Below are 19,749 nucleotides of genomic sequence, written 5' to 3'. Positions count from 1 at the left end.
GGTTCAAGAGTACAAAACAACTTTTTACTATGTTGCATGACTATGCCAATGACCAATTTTTTGTTTCGTTCTAGAACAAAAAATATAAATATTTGAAATCATTTTATTTAAGATTTGGTCCAAGACAAACAAGTAGAATTATAATTGTTCTAAACCAAAGCAAATTGATGAAATCTTCACTAAAACTCTTTCTACATCTTATTTTATTGGACACTGTTTAAGCCTCACTCTATTAGTGATTAATTGAAAGAGCCAACTTATAATAGATAATTCTATTTTTCTTTTGATAAATTAAAAAAATTAAAATAAGATGAAAAAGACAAACTAAACTCAATATAATGTTCTATATAAGTTTACATATATAATATAAATATACTTTTTATTTAATACAGCTATGTCTTTATATTATTCTATGTTTTACTTTTAATCTTTATACTATTACTATGAAAGGCCCTTCTACCATTGACATAGATGTTCAAATCCCCTGTTTTATATTTTAAAAAAAGAGGTTCTTGAACATTCAAGATGTTTTCATGGAAGTTGCATCTGCAGCTTCTTTCATGAGCTGCAGAGCGTCTGCACAATCCTGGCATAGCTGTAAGGGATCAGGACCTACATCTTCAGCGACCAATGCAATCAGCTTCCCTTTTCTACCATAGCTTATGAAATGTATCACTACGGGCTGCACAAAATGAGAAATCTCTTTTAATTTTAATACATAATTCGCCTATTAAAAAAAATTGTAACAGAGAATTAGGATACTGACACAATAGTTAGCGTGGGCGGTAGGAATAATGTGAACAACTTTGTTATCCTCGTATTGAATCTCTTCCACTGGCCCCATTACATTAGAGAAGCCCACTGTAAGTATTGTCGTAAATCTCTTGCAAAAGTATGCTGCTAACTGTATTTCAAATCAAATTGGAATAGAATAAAACCATTTTAGAATTTTCAATCATGTGAATCTTATCCATTCTAAGAAACAGAAAAAAACAGAAATACTTCCATCTTTCCAAATCTTCTTGAAATAACAATCTAAGGTTTTAGATTTCTATACTCTATAATAATTAGTATGTTCTCTTTCTAAAATCAATTATCTCAAGCGTATTTTATCAATGTTTCATCACATTCCACAATCTATCATCTACATATAAGAGATAAAAGACTATAATCTAGATAAAAGAGCTGTAAAAGGAAGATATAAATAAATTTGAAGGTTCTACATTTCTTTTAATCTAATAATGAATCATAGAATATATTTTAACATATTAATAGAATTAAATTTGATACAATTGTACGACACAATAATACCAACATCTCTGAATGTTCAATGAAATACATTTAGAAAACTTATGTGCATGATCTACCTCAATAGGAAGGCTTCGTTTGCTTCTATCTAATCTGAAATATTTACCTTAGTTGGAATGTGCCTGGCTATGGCGTATGACAATGAGGCCTCAAATAACTTCTTTTTCCTGGACATCGATACTGTATCATGGCAATATTGAAGTGGATCTGGATATTGGAGCATCGGAAGAGGAAACATCCAGAAACCAAGTTTATTCCCCCACATAACTTTCGATGGGGTTTTCATGTTCTTATCTAGATCCTGCCAAATATTCAATGCTTTCCTTTAAATGAGAAATGCTTAAAGAGAATAGAAAACAATTCAAAATTTATGGTTTGTGGGACTTTACCTTAAGTATCATAGACTGCCTCATATTTACTGCAACCATTGCCCGCAGTCTTGAATTCTTATGTGGGACAGAGACATTTTTAGCTTGATAAAAAATGGGTGGATTTAGTGTCACCTTGTGAAGAAAATAAATGCACTTTGAAGACAAATATCTCCTTAACCTCTTTCATAATAAATGTATTTAATATATCTTTAACCTATTCTACTTCATTGTTATGCAATATGCATACCATTTTGTCGTCTGCCCATATAATGGACAAGTCCAGCAGAAAGCACTCCCATAATAACCTCATTCAAAGACTACCACCAACTTAAATATTTAGACATATGGAAACCTATGTCTTTTTTCTACAAGTCGCATTCATGTGTTTCTAATCAAACTGATACCATGCATAAAATGGTAACAAAAAAATTAACCTACCCCATTCACTGCCTTTTTAACCAAGCTGATATCATCCATGCTGAGAGTCACGTAAGCCAGACGCCTTGAACAAACAGGGCCTTTATTATCTAGTCCTCTCAATAAATTTTTATCATGTTTCCATAGCAGAGTGATCCCGACCTTCAAAGAATTATACACAACCAATACATGTCAATTCTTTTATGAAGTTAAGCAATTTTATGAGCTTCTTATTTAAATAAACGAAAAACAGACTAGCTGAACATGACTAATGTACAATTGTCTTTAAAAAAATTACTTTGGAAATATCTGAAATATATATATAGATTTCTTAAATACATATAATTTCTTATCATGTTTCCATAGCACAGCGATTACCATCTAATTGAAATAAGGATGAATTACTCTACAAGTCAAAGACATTATACGCCCTAGTAGTTCTATTAAGTCAAGAGAGTACATGCTTCATGCTAGAGAGAGTATATCTTATTGTTAATGAAATGATAAAAGAATAAGAGATAATGAATGAATTATTAAAAGTTTCAAACATATTTAAAATTTTTTGTCATAATAGAAATAGAAAAGTAATAAAAATTAAATTAGGAAAAACAATTAAAATTAAAGTACTGAAAACATATAAAGTATGCTAAATATTCCAACAAACCTACAGTAGAAAAATGAATATTCCAACAAACTTCAAGTAGAAAAATGAATGTAATCCATAGTACTATAGCCATAATGTAATATTCCAATAAATCTTACATAGAAAAATGAATATTCCAACAAACCTACAGTAGAAAAATGAATATTCCAACAAACTTCAAGTAGAAAAATGAATGTAATTCATAGTGCTATAATCATATTGTACATAATATTCCAACAAACTTAAAGTAAAAAAATGAATATTCCAACAAACCTCAAGTAGAAAAATGAATGTAATCCATAGCGCTATAATCATATTGTACATAATTTGGAAAAAGCTTTTGGTGTTCAGGTCAACCGCCGTACTTTGTGGAATGATTGATGACCCTTGAGAATCATTGGTTTTTCTTGACGAATTGAGGATTAGGGATAGCAGTGAGACCCAATCTCCTAATGAGTGATGGATTCTGAAAACAAGGCTGGCTGCAGCATCCTCAGAAGGAACATTCAATACATGAACTTCCCAGAGAGGCCTGCATGGATTCAGTGGTGGAGCAGTCACCAAAGAGCTTGCATATTCATTCACAATGTTGTGATTTTCGAGAAGCGAGGGGCTTAGACTAGGAAAAATCACATGATCATCTATCACTATCTCCCTCAAACACCACTTCAGATTGTTGTGCTTTTCCTTTACCTGCAATCATTTTAAAATACTTTTATGTACACCTAAACAGTGTTAATGATTTAGACAATAAGAAAATTTAAAACAATTGTTACATAGATGAGTATTTCTATTATACAAGAGAACCAAGTCTTATTTTGTTTGGGAGTCTCAATTATAAGATGAAAATTTCTATATTAGTTTGTATCATAGGTTAACTTTTCTGATTATATATATTTAGTGTTTTACTTTTTAGTATGTTGGTTATCTTTCTTTCTAATTCGACTGTGACAATTTTTTAGTATCAACCTTTCAAATCATGACCTATCATCAGAATGCAATGAAAGTTTTTCTCTCTTCCTTTCTTGTGCTGCATCTTTATGATGGATCACCAAGAAAATTACCACACAATTGAATCTTATTGAAAAAAATAAACATATATATAAATTGTAGAAGTCTGATAGCTTTAGTTTTTTAAGTGTGATTTAAATATGGTCCAATACTGAGATGACTGTGATATTCTAAAAAGATAATAACTTTTCATCTTTGGGAACATCACCTGAATGCAATGTATACTAAATGTAACATTCATTCTCATAACAGATATATTTTTGAAATATGTACTAACAAATATGATTCCAAAATTAAAGAATTAAATAATAATAAAAATATTACAAATTAACTTAATCAAGAAAACCCTTTTAATTTATTAAAAAACATTGAGCTTACGATCGTTCTAATAGAAACTATGGAGAAGCTTCTAAAAATAACTGTATTACCGAGAAGTTTGCATTACAAATAAAAGAGAAAAGGAGGAGAATAGTAACCACAATACTAGAGAATCTTTGGTGCTCTGCTACATGATTTTGCAGTGACATTTTCAAGCAAGTGATGTCGATTTCTTTTTTGAATCCCACAATGGTCAAGATGTAACTATCCAATAATGTATTTGACGCGATGCATGCCACTGGACTCAACGGTTCTTCATGCTTGCAAAAGTTAACCGTGTGATTTACATCATCTGCTTTCTTCACTACGATCTCCCTAAGATGTATCTTGACCTCTTCCAAACCATTACCATGATCATGGCTATTTTCCTTACAAACAAGTTTGCCCTCTACCTGTGAATTTCTGTTGACTGTCTTCATTTTTTTTTCCTCTGCAGATGCTTGAATGCTAAGGCAATCTAAAAATATGAAGGAAATTATCTTGGTTAAGCAGTAGAAAGGATAGAGTATTAGATTATATTTTAATAATTGTTATATGTCTATTTAATAAATAAAATTTTAATATTACATTACTTGTATTAAAGTTGTTAGTACTTTCTTAACATGTTAGGTACAATAGTATTTTTATGCACACTAGTCTGTTGTCCAGCAGAAAGAGCTCACATAATGATCTGATTCAATGTCTGCCACCAAGATGATTTCTTAGACATGTGGAAAACTAAATGTTTTTGCTACAAGATGATTATTGGTGGATTGAATTAACAAACAATCCAGCTTTATAACAATAAATTCACCAAAAATAGTAATTGGAAAAACTATACGCCCTTCAATGCCTTTCTAACCAAACAGATATCATTCATGCTGAGTCACGTGACATATAAGAGTCTTTCTTTCCTCACAAATTTTTTAATAAAATATTCCGTGATAATTCCAAAAATGATGGTGTGCAATTAGAGAAAAATCATATTACTTTTATTGTAAAACTAGTAACGAATCCTCTTTCTAGTGAGTGTAAAGGTACTAAAATGAATTATTTAGTCATCATAACGACATGAATTAAAAGTTCATTTATGGTTCCAGACATATTACATTGGTGGTATATACTCATAGAATGGAAGAGGAAATCAACATTATATTCACAACCATTAGTATCTATAATCCAAAATAAAGATTTTAATATATTTTTTTTCTTTTGTTATAGGGGCAGTACCCTTTGTAATACTGAAAAAAAAAGATTACATAGTATGTAGGAGCTATTTTTCCATTTACGAAACCAATTACAAACAAGCTATGCTATCTACTTCAATGAAAGAGATACCCAATCCCTTTGCCAATAGAGAGCAGCCTTGTTGTTACTTCTGTTCGGAAAAGGTTATCATTAGCTTCACAAAAGGCCTCGAACTTAATCATGTCATGCTCCTTCGCGATGCAAGTCTTAAACAGCTCCTAGGCCTTCTTCATTAGTTTCTTCTTACCTTCGGTTTCCAAACAAAATAGGCTCAACATACATCCACCAAATAGGTTAGTGTCAATCAAATCCAGGGCAATAGTCACCTCCAAATAAATCTCTTCTACAATCATTCTTCGTAGCATTCGATTTGCAGTCATCAGATGTCTCAATACTTGAATAATGGACTGAAAAAGATCAAACACCATCTTCCAATCGTGCACATGACTTCCTGTTCAATAGTCCACACCCAACAAATCGATCATGGTTGCCTTTTCTTTATCATTGGCATGCTTGAAAATTCTAGATACTTGTTCCTCTGGTGTCTCCACCAATGCCACTTCCTGCATAAACCTACAACTGATACCTAAGACACTCGCCATCTGTATGAGACAAATGGACGAAGATGCTTCTTCTTAAAAATAATTACTATCACAGATTCATGACTGAAATGCATACAAATACGGTTTGACATAGGATGTACAATGGCCACCTAACAATCTTTTACCAAGTTGTTTGATCTGACTGATCTCTACTATGAATCCTGAAAAATAGATTATCTCAATTTTAAAGTGGAAGAGAAAGGTCCTGACCTCACAAGAAAGTCCACTCCTAGTGGGTGAAGTGCCACCTTTTATCATTATCCAATGCCTTCACTCGTGAATGACCAAATTTCTTCTAAAAGAATCTCCTTCAAATACAGTGACATGTGATCACTGTACTCAAATGCCATCACTTCATTACAATCAATCCCCAAATTCACCCATTGACCTCAAATGTTCCAAAAACATTAGAATCCCATCAACCATTCTCCACAATTAGAAATCCCTCTTCATTACTTAGTTGATGATGAGCTTTGAATCTCCTTCAATGACTGAGTTGAATATTCCATCTAATGCACACCATCTAAGACCAGTTTCCAACACAAAGATCTCGGCAACATTGTTTGAATTGATGCCAATGGGACCTTAATTGATTTGACCAACCGCCCTTCTTCATTTTGAATGAGTACATCAATTCTACTTCTACCTGGATTACCTCTACTAGCCCTGTCAAAATTTAATTTCAACCACCCCTATTTTGGAGGTTGCTAAGTAACCAAATTTATGACCACCTTCTTATCTCTCATGAGGTGATCCCCTCTAGATATGAATGACTATAAAACTTCCATATCCCAATCCCATTTAGATGGTATCTATAATTTAGACCTTGGGTCTTGATGTTAACAAATTCTTCAATGATATCTTTAATCTTTTCTTGCAAAACTTCAACTCCCATCTCTCTCTTCAAAAATCCTATGATTTCTCTCCTTCTAGATATGTCATACTAGCATAGATGGACTTACTATCTAGAGAATTTCCAATTTAGGAAATCTCCTATCCAATGGCCATGATAGAAAAAATCTCTAAATAATTTATTCTTGACCTTATTCCAATTCAATCTACCTATTAACCACTCCCAACATTTTGCGCAAAAGGACACCAAAGAAGGATATGGTTCACCATCTCCTCATCACTTTTACACAAAATCTACTAGCTCTGTCCCTCAATACCAATGCTCTTCAAACGATTACATGTGACAATCCACTATGAAGATTATTCATTAGAAATGCACTTGGTTTTGGAAGCAACCATTTTCCCCAACAAAGAATCAAAGGCCACTCAATATCTCTGATTCTGAACCTTTGTAATTCATTACCGATACTGACCTTATAATCCCCTAATTTAGATGCACTCCATAATAGTTGATCTTCAAGATCCAAGGGAAATGAAAATTCTAGTTAGAAGAAGATCAGATAATTTTCTATGATACTCCTTGGAGCCTGACCCCATCGATTTCTAGCTTACCGAAAAAGAATTCTCTTGACTATTAAAATAATTGGCTACTTTCTCTCCCATTATTTCTTTTGTTTCAGTTACCCAATTAATATCCTCAAAAAAATTGACTAGTGAAGGATCACCATTCCAAAAATTGTGTCAAAATTTCATGCTACGCCCATTTCCTATTTTCCAAGTAAGATGTTTAGTAATGAGATTTCGACTATTCCAAAGGAAGTGCTACATATGAGATCCTTTGTTCACATTGGCCACTGTAAGAATTCTGTTGGGGTACGTAGAGTCTAAGTATTTAGCTAACATAACTTTATACGATGGTTTCTCAAGATATTTATACATCTTCCATGCCAATTTAGCCCCAGAGCATGATTTTGTAGTCCCATCTTTCTCATACTAATACCATCATATTTATTGGATTTCTAGGCCACATCTCAACTTATGAGCAGGATCTTTTTCACTTCCTTTGATCCTTCCCACAAGAATATTTGTAACAAACCGTCAATGCATGTTGTTGATTTGTTAGTCATTTGACAGATTGACATGTAGTATATAGGAATGGTAGATAGCACCAATTTTATCATTTGTATTCTACTTGCATTTAGGTAAACACTGATTATTCCACTCTAGAGCTTTCTGCTAACATCAATTTGATATATCCTCCCATATCTTGGGGTCAAACCTACCTGCAAATAGAGGGACCCCCAAATACAATGGCAAATTCACATACTACAAATCCCAATACATTAATAATATTATTCTATAGGATCAGGTGCTGGAATTGAGAAAATAAATCCTAGACTTTGACCTATAAATGCATTGTCCCAAACCCCTTCATAACTATCCAACACCTCCCTAATGACCAGTGACCCAAGCCTCCCCAAAAAGAATAGTATCATTAGAAAATTGTGAGTTGGAAACTAGTTGAGAAAAATTATCGATAAGACTCCCTTTCCACTGACCCAAATTTATTTGTTTTCTAATGTTCCTACCAAATACTTCTACCATCCAAACAAAAAGAAATGGAGATAAAGGATTACCTTGCCTCAATTCATGAGTTGCTTGAAAAAACCAAAAAGAGAAGTGTTGACCAAAATTGAGAAGTGTACAGAGGATAAATAGAGGATGATACATCTAATCCACTCTTCACAAAGGCCAAATCTTGAAAGAACTTTAGACAAAAAAGACCATCTTACTTTATCATACACTTTATTAACTTCTAATTTGATAATCATACCTAGTCTCTTGCCTAAATTCATAGAATGAATAACTTCCCCTACCATTAGAATATTGTCTAAAATTTCACTTTGAGGGATAAAACCATGTAGTTCAGCTGAAATATTCCTATCAAGCTTTTTCTTCAATAATTAACCATTTCCTTAGAGATGATTTTATAGATAGAATTGCAGAGGGAAATTTTCCTAAAATGTGACATTGACAACCATTCCCATTTCTTAGAATTAGGACCATGATCATATTGTTGATCTCTCTCACAAAATTCTCTTTCTTCCTTAAACCCTCCACCACTTTTAAAATGTCCTCCACCATAAAACTCCAACATTTTTGAAAAAATTCTAAAGCAAAATTGTCTAGGCCTGGCTTCTTATCTGGTAGATTGTCAAAGGCAAATTTTTAAACCTCCAAAATTGAAAAGGGATGCATCAAGTCTAAATTTTCCTTTTCCAAAACCACTTTTAGAATCACATCAAGAAAATGTTGAGGGTCCAAAAAAATAGAGTCAATAGATTCCTCTAATAGAGATTTAAAATGGCCAACTACTTCATTTTCTATTACGGCTTCATCCTCTAACCCAACTCCCTAATCTTTTTGAATACGACTGATCCTATTGCTAGCTCTCCTTTATTTAACAAAAGCATGAAAGAACTTTTTATTGAGATCATCAGCACAAATCTAGTTATCTCTAGATTTATCCCACCAAAACACCTCCTCTCTATGTAAGACTTTTGTTAGATAATTTTTCAACTTTTTTTCCTATAGAAAATCTTCATTGGAGATATTGTCCACTATGACATGGTTGTTAAGAATATCCAATTCTGCTTCAATCCTTATTTTCTCTAGAATATGTTTTTGAATGAATCCTTATTCCATCCTTTAATATACATTTTTATCATTTTCAATCTTTTTGAGATGCAATAACTTGGTGTCCCAACAAAAATATTACTCTACTACCTCCAAGATTCCAAATTTTGCAAAATATCCTTATTTCTCCACCACATGTTTTGAAATCTAAAGCTTCCTTTACCCCTTTGAGGAGATTCTTTAATATAAAATTGTATTGGGAAATTTTCTAATAGAGAGAATGGAAGAATACTACAATCCATGTTAAAAGAAGATTCCACCCAAAAAGAACCAATCAGAAATCTATCCAATCTCTCCAAAATTCTAGTGAATTTTTCCCTATGGTTAGTCCATGTGAACTTACCATTTTTTGGGACTACATCAAATAAATTATTTTGATGCACATGATCTGAGAACATAGCCTTAAACCCCAAGATTTATCCTCTTGATCTAGTAAGGCATTAAAATACCATGCTATTATCACCTTGTTGTTATCAATCAAGACAAGCCTCTCTAAAATCTCTGTCTAGACCTTAATTTTATTACCAAATTTTGTGGGGCCACAGACATTAAAAAAGCGGAAGTCCAAGTTATTCTTTTGACATAGCATAATTCTAATTCTGAGACATTTATGAGATTTGGATTCCACAATATACCCAAACCTTCCAAAGCCCCAACCACTTCCTGTAAAATATCTTCCCACTTATGAAAAGCTGCAAGAAACTAAGAGCTTTACAAGATTGATTTTTGTCTCCTATAAGAAAACTAGATCCCCTTCCATTCTATTTAACGCTTGTTTTACCAAGCATTTCTTGTTAAGGACCGATAATCCCTTGACATTTCATATATATAATTTCATTTCCCACCAAGGGAGCATCCTACTTCCTTGGCTTTCCTTAAATAATCAAAAAACATTGATGATCCTTTTCTCATTAACCCTCACATCTCTTTTTCGCCTGTTGGATCTCCTTCACCTACCACCTTTGGTTTTACCAAGAAGAAATTTTTCCAATTGACTCACATTGCTTGGATCAACATTTTCTAATTCGTTCAAAGTGAAGAAACTATCATCAGATACCTAATCATAATCTACTTTTGTATCCGCTTTACCTGATCATAATCCACTTTTGTATCTGCTTTACTCGATCATAATCCACTTTTGTATCTGCTGGCACATGGGCTTGTATGAGGTTCTTCTCCACGGATGACTTTCTCCTGTCCACCAAATTTTATTTCATTATAGAACATTCTCCCTCTTCCAAAACTAGATTTTTCTTTATAGATACTATCTTCTATTTCATAGAAACTATTTTTGTAATTGTTTTCTTGGGAACCCAACACATTTTTGGTTTATCCTTTGGCCAACAATTACCCACAAGGAGATTATTGCCCTCTTTCATATCATCAAAAATAGGCAATTCAATTTCTACTTTCTACTTCCATATTCTGCTCCCTAATTTAAGATTGATAACTAATGGGATTCTCTTGACTACTTCAATCTTAATCCTTGCATAGAGATATGAATCGCTATTCATGATCTCTTCATCCACTTCCAACATAGTATCCATTGAACGTCCAATATGCTCCAAACACTCATCCCCCCAATACTCAATAGGAAGATCATACAACTTCATCCCAATCGCTTCCTTTGTATACTACTAATGGAACCATATCTTTTCCATGGCTGCAAATATAATGGGTAAGAGTCAAAGAACCAATTCTATTTTTCTAAGAATTTTTTTGTGAAAAATCAACTATTGCAGTCACTGATTGTTAATCTCCTATCATAAACGATTATTAAACTGCTAAAAACAAATTTTCAGCTAATATTGAAAAATAACACAACTGCAACTTCACTTATAAAATACGAAAAGAAATGTGCAACACAATGAACAAATATTTTCAGACAAATTGTCCTTGGAAAAATCCCTAAGGGAAAACCAGTTCTACAGATGAGGAATTATATTAAACTTCAGCAAATGAAGAGATACAAAAATTCCTTGCCTCTCACTGGTAGAACTCCGACAAACTCCTAATTTCTTTTGCTAATATTCCTCACTGCTATCCCCACGCTAACACTGCGCCCTTGCTAACACTGTGAGGATGTTTGCTAATACTGCAAACTTACAAACTCATTTGCTAGCACTGCAAATGTTTCTCCAAAACTTCTTGTCTCTCCAAATGACCCAATGACCCCTTTTTATACTACTCCTATTGGTAAACCAATGACCAAGATTAAATCAAACCAACGACTGAGATTAAGACAACTCAACAGCCAATAATAGAATTGGTTGCAAGGTGTCCAAAAGGGAATCACTAAAATTAGTAAATAATTATCCTTGCATTAACCATTTACTAATTCTCGACAAATGGACAAACAACTGTCCAAAATACCCATAACTAATGCTGCTATACATAGATAAGGACGAACAGCTATCCAAGCTACCCATAAATACAACTGCTATTTCCGGGTCAGAAATAACAGCTGTCCAACTAACAATAATTAACACTCCCTCTTAGCGAGGAAGCTGTTCTACAAGACACCTAACTTATCTCTGAAGAAGATAAATTTTGCCTTCCCCAATGCCTTAGTCAGAATGTCTACTACCTACTCCTCTGTAGGTATGTACTATAGCTGAACAACTCCCCTTTGTACACAATCTCTGATGAAGTGATATATGATATCTATATGTTTAGAACTATCATGAAACACTGGATTCTTAGACAACTTGATGCAACTCTGATTGTCACAATGTATAATAGTAGTCTCAACCTTTTGACCAAACAAGGCTACTAATAACTTCCGAAGCCATATAGCTTCACATGTCGCCATGCTAGCTGCTATGTATTCTGCTTCTGCTGAACTTAGAGCCACAAACTTTTGCTTCCTGCTGAACCAAGATACAACTCCTGATCCCAAGCTGAAACAACACCCTGAAGTGCTCCTTTTGTCTGTTGTACTTCCTACCCAATCTGCATCAGTATAGCCTATCAACCTAATACCTTCACCTCGAACATATCTGATCCCATACTTGATTGTACCATGCAAGTAACGTAGCACATGCTTAGCCGCTATCCAATGCATTCTCTTTGGTTCAACCACGAACTGACTAAGAGAGTTTACTGCAAATGCTATATCTGGTCTAGTGTTGACCAAATACAGAAGTGAACCAATCAACTATCTATATAAAGTGGGATCTACATCTTTCTCCTTAGTTGTGTCTACCTTCCTCCAATTCATGATCATGGGTGTAGACATGGCTTTGCAATCCTCCATCCCAAATTTCTTCAAGATTTCAATGCAATATTTCCCTTGACCAAGGAAAATCTCCCCATTTGTCTGCCACAATTCCATGCCTAGAAAGTAGTGCATAAGTCCTAAATCCTTCATCTCAAACTCTTCTGCAAGGTTCCTCTTGCAATCCACTATGAGCCTTAGTGAACCTGTAAGAAATAGGTCATCCACATAAAGAACAATAATGAGAATCTCACCCCCAACCATCAAGTAGTAGAGGTTAGCATTTGCTTCACTCTTCACAAAGCCCATTTTTTGCATGTATGTATCAATGCGCTCATACCACGCTCTAGGAGCCTGCTTGAGTCCGTACAATGCTTTCTTGAATCTGCACACATGGGTCTCTTTGTTGTGTGCTACAAAGCCTTCTGGTTGTTCTATCTATACCTCCTCCTTCAACTCACCATTAAGGAATGTTGTCTTGACATCCATTTAATGGATTTTCCATCCCATCTATGCTGCAAGTGAGATTATAGTTCATATAGAAGTATACCTGGCAACAGGAGAAAATGTCTCCTCATAGTCTATTCCCTCCTTCTGAGAGAACCCCTTTGCCACAAACCTCACCTTGTATTTCTCGATGCTACCATCTGCACCGTGCTTTATCTTATAGATCCAGCGTGATCCAACTACAGCCCTATCTGTTGGTCTAGGTACTACCTCCCACACATCATTCTGCATTATTGAAGAATATTCCTCAACCATAGCATCTCGTCATACCTGATGTTCTATAGCTTCTTGATAGCTAGAAGGCTCACTATCTACCAACTGACTAACTAATGCTACATAGTCATTGAACTTGGCTAGTTGTCTTCGTTGTCTAGTACTCTTCCTAGGAGCTCCTACAAACTCCTGAGTATCCCTTTGTGTATCTGGAACCACATGGTTCCCACTGCCAACTATAGAGGATGAAATGTCAACCTCTAAGTCTTCTAGATGCATTTCCCGATGCACCTATTGCTCCATACTCTATGAATCTTCACTAACTGAGTCTACACTTGTACTAGTAACTTTACTTGAGCTTTGTTGCTCTTGACTTGGTCTTGGAGCTTCTGTTGGCTGCTCACTCTGATCATCTGCTGGCAAATCTTTGGATCTCCTGAATGCCTTGTCCTCGATGAACTTGACATCCCATCTGACAATAATTCTTTTAGTCCCTGGAATGAAAATCTTGTATGCCTTTGAGGTCTCACTGTACCCAAAAAAATACCCCCTCTCTACAGTCTAATCTAACTTTGTACATGTATCTCCAGGAATATGGCAATATGCAAAACTCTCAAATATCTTGAAGTGACTAACATCTGGCTTCTTCCCTGTGAAAGCCTCCTCTGGTGTCATCTTCCCTAGCACCTTGTGTGGAACTCTATTTTGAATGTAGACTGTTGTATTACATGCCTCTACCCATAAGTAACGAGGCATGTCCTAGTCATGTAGCATAGCTCTTGCTGCCTCCAATATAGAAAGGTTGTTCCTCTCAACAACTCCATTCTACTATGGATTGTAAGGAACAGTCCATTCTCTCTTGATTCCTTCTTTGGTGTAGAACTCCTAGAAGACATTTCCTTTGTACTCGCCTCCATTGTTTGACTGAAGAACCTTTATCTTCTTTCCTATCGAGTTCTCCACAAGAGCCTTGAACTCTTGGAATCAACTGAAAACCTCATCCTTAGTCTTCAAGAAGTATATCCAGGTCTTTCTAGAGAAATCATCAATAAAAGTAACATAGTACTCATATTCTCTGAGAGATTTTGTCGACATTAGTCCAAAACCATCTGAATGTACTAGATCAAGAACACCCTTAGATCTGGTGTCACTCCTTGGAAAAGATGCTTTCACAAACTTCCCCAACACACATCCCTTACATACATCGTCATGCTCTGTGCTCAACTCTGGAACACCTGTCACTATCTCACGAAGCAATCTAAGTGCTCCATGATGAATATGGCTTATCCTCCTATGCCATAGCTCTCCAAGATCTCGAGGATTACTGTTGCTCATAAGTGCCTTAGGAGTATCAAACTGCAATGTATAAAGGCGACCACTCCTAACTCCAATAGTTATGGGTGATTTCCAATCCTTGTGCTTAATCAACACATTTGTCCCTCTAAAGAGTACATTATACCCCCTATCCTGAAGAATAGATACAGAAATCAAATTCATACCTAAGCTTGGCAAATATAACACATCATGAAGTGGGATTATCTTTCCATTCTCCCTCTGAAGCTGAACAGTCCCTTTCCCAACAGGGTTCAGTTTGGACAAGTTTCCCATAGAAATCTGGATGTTGGTGTCCTCCTCCTTGTAACTAGAGAAGTACTCTCTAACTCCTGTCATATGAAATGACGCCCCACTATCTATATACCAAACACACTATGCGGTTGAGCTAACCATACAAGCTATGAGTGCAAACTCATCTTCCATTCTATTGGAGAGTTCTTCCACACTTGCTGAAGCTGCCACCTACTTCTTACCCTTCTTCCTCTCTGGGCAATCACTGACATAGTGGCCAAACTCATGACATCCAAAGCACTTGAACTTAAAAAGGTCCTTCTTCTTCTTTTCACTTTGTGAATTTGATCCTTTGCTAGATCCCTTCTTTGCTTTCCCTTTACCCGCTAGGGCAACATTCTCTTATTCCACCTCATGTTTTTGACTCTTGTTGGCCCCATTGACAAGACTTAGTCTAAACTCCTCTTGAGTGAAATCAGTCCATAGTCAATCCCAACTCAATAAAGTATCTCATCCACTGACAACTTGAACAAAGACGCTCCATTGTTTAGTAAACCCATTTAGGGCTATTCTCACTAGCTCATCATCACTAGGGCTATCTCCAACAGCTGCTAACTCATCCTTGACAAGTCTAAGCCTAGTGAGGTAACTTGTGATGTCTTCTCCCTTATTCATCCAGGTATTCTTTAGCTTCTCTATGATAATCAACTTCCTGTTGGTGGTAGCATTCTGGTACAGATTCAAAATGGCATCCCACATCTTCTTCATTGTATCTAGCTCTGAGATATGTGGAACAATATGATCCTTGACACCATCAAGGATTATCCTGCTCGCTTTAGCATCATCCTTCCTATATGCTGTAAGCTGTATTGCATCCGTTGGTATAGGTACAACACTGGTAGCATAATCCTTGATACCATTCTCTTCCAACAATAAAGAAATTCTGGCATTCCAGACACCAAAATTTGAGGCACCATCCAATCTATCCTAATCTCTCAAACGAGCTGAAGTCATCTCAAGGGTTTAAAGAAATAATAAATCTAAAGAGATCAAAATTTCTTTCCTAGGGCAAAACTCCTCTACCCTTAACAATGCTCTGATACCATGTGAAAAATCAACTATTGCAGTCACTAATTATTAATCTCCTATCATAAATGATTATTAAACTGCTGAAAACAAATTTCCAACTAATATTGAAAAATAACACGACTGCAACTGCACTTATAAAATATGGAAAGAAATGCGCAACACAATGAACACAATATTTTTGGACAAATTGTCCTTGGAAAAACCCCTAAGGGAAAACTAGTTCTACAGATGAGGAATTATATTAAACTTCAGCAAATCAAGAGATACAAAAATTCCTTGCCTCTCACTGGCAGAACTCTGACAACCTCCTAATTTCTCCCGCTGATATTCCTCACTGATATCCCCACACTAACACTGTGCCCTTGCTAACACTGCAAGACTGTTTGCTAACACTGCAAACTTACAAACTTATTTGCTAGCACTGCAAATATTTCTCCAAAACTTCTTGTCTCTCCAAATGACCCAATGACCCCTTTTTATACTACTCCTGTTGGTAAACCAATGACCGAGATTAAATCAAACCAACGGCTGAGATTAAGACAACTCAATAGCCAATAATAGAATTGGTTGCAAGGTGTCAAAAAGGGAATCACTAAAATTAGTAAATAATTATCTTTGCAATAACCATTTACTAATTCTCGGCAAGTGGACAAACAACTATCCAAACTACCCATAACTAATGCTGCTATACATAGATAAGGACGAATAGCTGTCCAAGCTACCCATAAATACAACTGCTATTTTCGGGTCAGAAATAACAGCTATCCAACTAACAATAATTAACATTTTTCTCAAAAGACAACAATGAAGAAACCTTTTGGAATGAATTTCAGAACATTGTCTTCACACTAATAATTACAGACCCATTCTCTAATTTGTAATCTGTTAAACCTCACACAAATAAATCTACCAATAATTACCGTCGTCCTCCAAAGATCAATATCCAACTCAATCTCTTTAGAAACTTCAATGTCAATCGGATCCCTTATCTCCATTATAAGATTTACTAATTCCTTCTCAAAAACACTCCTCCCCCCTCTAAATCCTTGATCTCGGCCTCCATTCTTATGTTGCTCAAGAAATTTTCTCCACTGCTACATCTCTTCCGCTATTCTTAATGATCTTTTTTTTGTTCACAATTAATAATTCCATATCTATCCAAAAATCAAGATTCTTATTCATTCATGAAACTTTAAAATCAATCTTGTTTTTTTTCATAAAGTTATTCTTTAGTTGATTCACTTCTTTCTCACACTTCCATACCTTAATTCTTTATCAAATCTCTATTATCTTTACATTTTTGAAAATCATCTAAAACATTAATTATATACCTTATTCTATTTTTATGTCATTAAATCAAATCTAAAGAGTTACAAAAGTACATCTTCAAATATGAATCTCTTTGAGATCTTTATCAAGATGCATCATTTTCATTAGAAGTATTTTTTTTAACAAGGTTTGTGTGTGTTTCCACAAATTAGATTTAAATTCTTGTGTATATATATATATAGATTATAAACAATCAAATTCTCATCTTATTCAAATTTTAAATATCATATCATACCAAATTGTTCTACGATAAAAAAAATGAACATAGAAATGTATTTATATTTTAAATTTATTTGTATATTACATAGAGGATAAGTGCAAGAAGTTGGGTCTCATTTTTTGGCAAATTTTTTTTAGTAACACAAATTGTAGTGCTCATAGTCTACTTTTTGAATATATAATATATTTGTATACACATATGATAATTTTATTTTTAGTATAAATCGTTAAAAATCAACTTTTCAAAATGTTTATTTTAGGACCATACTACACTTGTATACGAACACCATAGTTTGAGACAATTTTTTTTTTTTTTTTTTTGTAAATTCTTTTAAAGGAAGTTACCTAACACATCAAAGATGGATGATCATATTTTTTCTTAATTATTTATTAAGCTAATTTTTATAACCTCTCATGTATGGACACCATAATTTGATCAAAATTTTACTTTTTGGAAATAATAAATTCAAAAGAAAATTATGTAGATTGATGATATATAAATTAGTTTAAGAGAAACCATAAACATAAAAAGGTATTAAATTTTTAGTGAACCTCACTATTTTACATTTTAGGCACAACCTTTAATTAAAAATAATGCAAAAATAGAAAAATAAATCATGACACAACTAAAATTATATTTTGAGAATTAGGACAATCAAAACGTTAATGAGTTTTTGTTTCATCAAAAAATTGATCAAGAAAATCCTCTTAAAATTATGAAAATCCCTAAATTCATCAGTTCAATTCCTCAGCAAAATCTTGAGAGGTCAAGACATAGGCCTGGTCACACCATGCTTATCTTGAACAAAAAACAAAAGTAGGAGAAAAAATTGTTGCCTCATGTTGTACAAAATGGGCATCTGTTATTTGAAATTTAAAAAAATGGGGGCTTGTTTCAAAAAAGTAAAATTGGAATTTAAAAATGCTTTTTAAATTGTCCAAAATAAAATAATTCAAGATTTTCAAAAAATGCACCCATTTAAATTTTTTTTATATTTTATTACTTTTTGAGAAAAAAACACCCATTTTTTGAAATTTGCATCGGGCCTCTGAGCCTAATACGGGTGCTCATCTTTTCAAAATGGATGCCTATTTCTAATGGAGTAAGATCTCAATCCCTAGACTTTCGCAACTTTAAGATCCAAATTCTTTCTTCTACCCTTCTACCCCATCATATTATATGTTACATCTTAATACTATTGAATGTATATCAAAAACATGGTTAGACATCCATCCTCTAGTTGTACAACATGGGTCCTCTTTCAAAGAAAATATTTTTAACAAGGAGTGCATTTTAGAAAGTCTAAAAATGATAATTGCATATAGGATCAAGGTATGTGCAGGATCATTAAGTGCCAAAAAGTGGCAATATGAAATAAATGTAGTTCTCAAACATCCAAAAGTGTTTAAAATTCTACATTGACTATTTTCCACATTCTAATACCAAACCCAAAAAATAAAAACTTTAACCATATTGGGTACCAATAGTACTAGATATTTGTGCATAAAAATAAAATCACAAATGAAAATGTTGCGTTTCATATTATTTGGTTATTCTTTGTTCTTTGGGTTTTGTGTAAGGACTGCCCCTACAAAACCAATGCCACATCAGTAGTCTCCATTAAATGTGAAAAAATCAACGAGAGTCAAGGTCCTTTGAATCTTGACTAGTCAACATTAATTGATTAACTATCATTAACTTTAATTAAATTGATACATATACATATATGCTCAAATTTTAAAAGAAATTGTAATTTCATTACCAGATTACTAATACCAAATACCAGATTCCAAGTGGTATAACCTTGACGACCAAGTTGAAAAGAGCTCCAAAACTTGTCTAAGAACACAAGGGCGAGAATATTGTAGGAGTGCTTTACCACCCTACCACGAAGCTGTTATGCTTCCCCGAAATCTTTTCTGACATGGAAGATACCTAGTCCGGCATCGAGGAAGACTAAACAAGAAAAACTAAGAGAAAGGTAATGGAATTATGTAGTAAACAAGAGTCATAATCTAACTATTATACTACACAGTCACTCACAAATCACATATCAGGCCAGTATCCATCTACCTTATTAATGAATTTATCCTTAATTCCAA

General features: G+C 34.1%; 1 protein-coding gene across 1 annotated transcript; it reads right to left on the bottom strand.

The window, feature by feature from the left end:
• Nucleotides 1-520: 520 nt before the first annotated feature.
• Nucleotides 521-4,547, bottom strand: LOC149565647 (wax ester synthase/diacylglycerol acyltransferase 5-like). Its single transcript, XM_089817210.1, has 8 exons — nucleotides 4,227-4,547; nucleotides 3,013-3,432; nucleotides 2,118-2,258; nucleotides 1,927-1,996; nucleotides 1,698-1,786; nucleotides 1,415-1,609; nucleotides 767-904; nucleotides 521-682 (listed from the first exon to the last, which is right to left on the bottom strand). Exons 1-8 carry the CDS (start codon nucleotides 4,545-4,547, stop codon nucleotides 521-523), a joined length of 1,536 nt encoding a protein of 511 aa, XP_089673336.1.
• Nucleotides 4,548-19,749: the final 15,202 nt, after the last annotated feature.

Source organism: Cupressus sempervirens, chromosome 3 (genome assembly GCF_028749045.1).
Source record: "Cupressus sempervirens isolate cs-2001-9-10 chromosome 3, ASM2874904v1, whole genome shotgun sequence".
Taxonomy (NCBI): domain Eukaryota; kingdom Viridiplantae; phylum Streptophyta; class Pinopsida; order Cupressales; family Cupressaceae; genus Cupressus; species Cupressus sempervirens.
Note: the sequence above shows the minus strand (reverse complement) of the source record. Positions and strands in the feature narration are given on the sequence as shown.

Coding starts and splice junctions, on each gene's coding strand:
- LOC149565647 (XM_089817210.1), bottom strand. CDS start 4,547: ATGAAGACAGTCAACAGAAATTCACAGGTAGAGGGCAAACTTGTTTGT. Junction 1,997..2,117: donor TTAAAAAGGCAGTGAATGGG/GTAGGTTAATTT, acceptor AGTTGGTGGTAG/TCTTTGAATGAGGTTATTAT. Junction 1,787..1,926: donor TATGGGCAGACGACAAAATG/GTATGCATATTG, acceptor CACCCATTTTTT/ATCAAGCTAAAAATGTCTCT.